Genomic DNA, 1,655 nt, shown 5'->3' on the forward strand with positions numbered 1-1,655 from the left:
AATGGTGGTCCTGCTCAGTGCTCTGCCTCGTCCCTTTCAAAGGATTTCGTGGACTCTAACGTCTTCTACGTCTCGTACCCTCGAACGCAGCTCAACCCCGATCCTTTGTATATGCCTGGTAAGAAGGTCATGCTGACACTCGCGGTTTTTGATGAGGGCTTTTTGCAGATGTCCAGCCGGAAACCAACAGTATTTCTGATGCCGAGTCGATCAGTGGTAATGTATTCGACGAGGATGCCCCACTGGTAGTAGAGAGACTATCATTTTCCCCAAGAGTCATGCTTTGTAGCTCCTCGAGGATCGTTCGTCTCATAAGAGGAAGCGGTCTGATCGGGTAATAGATGGTGAGAAGAGATCGCGGACTAGGGACAATGACAGAGTGTCTCGGCACGGTAGGGGGGTCTCAGCTGACAATGATAAAGGTAGTATGCCTAGTGTAAGTTACTGTGTAACTGTGTTCACTGTGTAACTGCCTATCTGACGGCGCTGCTCTCTTCATCATCATCCTGTATTCAGATACTCGCCCTCTTTCTGCTGCTTTACCTCTGCTGGCTTCCCTAGGTCGGTGGTGTGAGAAGTCTAAGGATGGTAGGGTCTTGAGTTTACTGTTGCTTCGCTCCGTTTATCCAACTTGAATTTCCAGTATCTTCCGATATCCGCCGACGGACGTACTTCATGGTGCCTGGACACCTGACGAAGTTCCAGTCGATGAAAGGTCCGAGAGAGGCCGGCGCTAACGGAGTGAGTACGATTTTGCTTCATAACCGTCCATGCTATCTCACTAGATACCCACGTATATTGCCCTCTGCCATGCAGTGGTTCTAGTAACAGATTTTTCAGAGGATGTAGACCTGACTGGACCCCAGGTGATAGCAGTGATGGCTAGGGATGATACGTTGCATCTTTTCATTATCAGCGTGTTGAAGTACTCGCAGCCCATGCTATGAACAAGACAGTGTATGTGCTCGACTCGAAGAAGGGGCTGAGAAAGTAAGCATCCTCAACGAGATATGTCTAAAAGATTGTGTTGTCCTTAGACTTCCTAACAAGAGCTCGAATGGCCTCCTATCTGACCGGATTCACCGTATTGTCATGCATAAGCCAATCGATGGGCTCGTGGATGAGACCGACGGTAGTGGCGACAAAATTCGTGAATTTACCGAAGCCTTGGATCCCAATGGGGACGTCAAGTGGGGAAAGAAGGCTCATAAAGGGTAGTATACCCGCCGCTCTTACGGCGATGGCAACGTTTGTATTCAGGTACTCGATATAAGTGACAGTAGTAACAGTTCAGTAATAGTATATTGTATAGTTAGCACAGTATTCTTCGTAGTGTTGCGTCTGAATTGAGTGGGCCGATGGAGGCTGCAAACGTGGGGAATGTGGAATAGATGAGGGAAGACCGGTACCATTCGTGAGAGAATAGTGAAGGGCCTCGAAGAATTCATTAACGGCTGCATGAAGAGCGAAGATCTCTCTTGTAACACAACACTAGTGATGGGTAGGATTAGAGATGACCACCGCATTTCCAGTGATCAGAGAAAGGAGGGTCAGGGGCGGCGATCGATATGGGGACAGGCTCCGACGAGTTGGTCGACTGAGGGAATGCTCCATACCATCATTCGGCGACATCACGTCGTTGGTATGCACCGCCA

The 1,655-nt window shown here is 49.1% G+C and overlaps 1 protein-coding gene across 1 annotated transcript; it reads left to right on the top strand.

Annotated features, from left to right (window-relative positions):
• Positions 1–675: 675 nt before the first annotated feature.
• On the top strand, positions 676–1,391 carry Pmar_PMAR011168 (hypothetical protein; the record flags this gene model as incomplete). The annotated part of the gene is made up of 5 exons (XM_002767583.1): positions 676–741; positions 786–866; positions 917–990; positions 1,038–1,214; positions 1,334–1,391. The coding sequence occupies 5 exons, from the start codon at positions 676–678 to the stop codon at positions 1,389–1,391; spliced, it is 456 nt and encodes a 151-aa protein (XP_002767629.1).
• Between the last annotated feature and the right edge of the window lie 264 nt (positions 1,392–1,655).

This window comes from Perkinsus marinus, assembly GCF_000006405.1.
Source record: "Perkinsus marinus ATCC 50983 genomic scaffold scf_1104296970628, whole genome shotgun sequence".
In the NCBI taxonomy this organism is placed as follows: Eukaryota; Perkinsozoa; order Perkinsida; family Perkinsidae; genus Perkinsus; species Perkinsus marinus.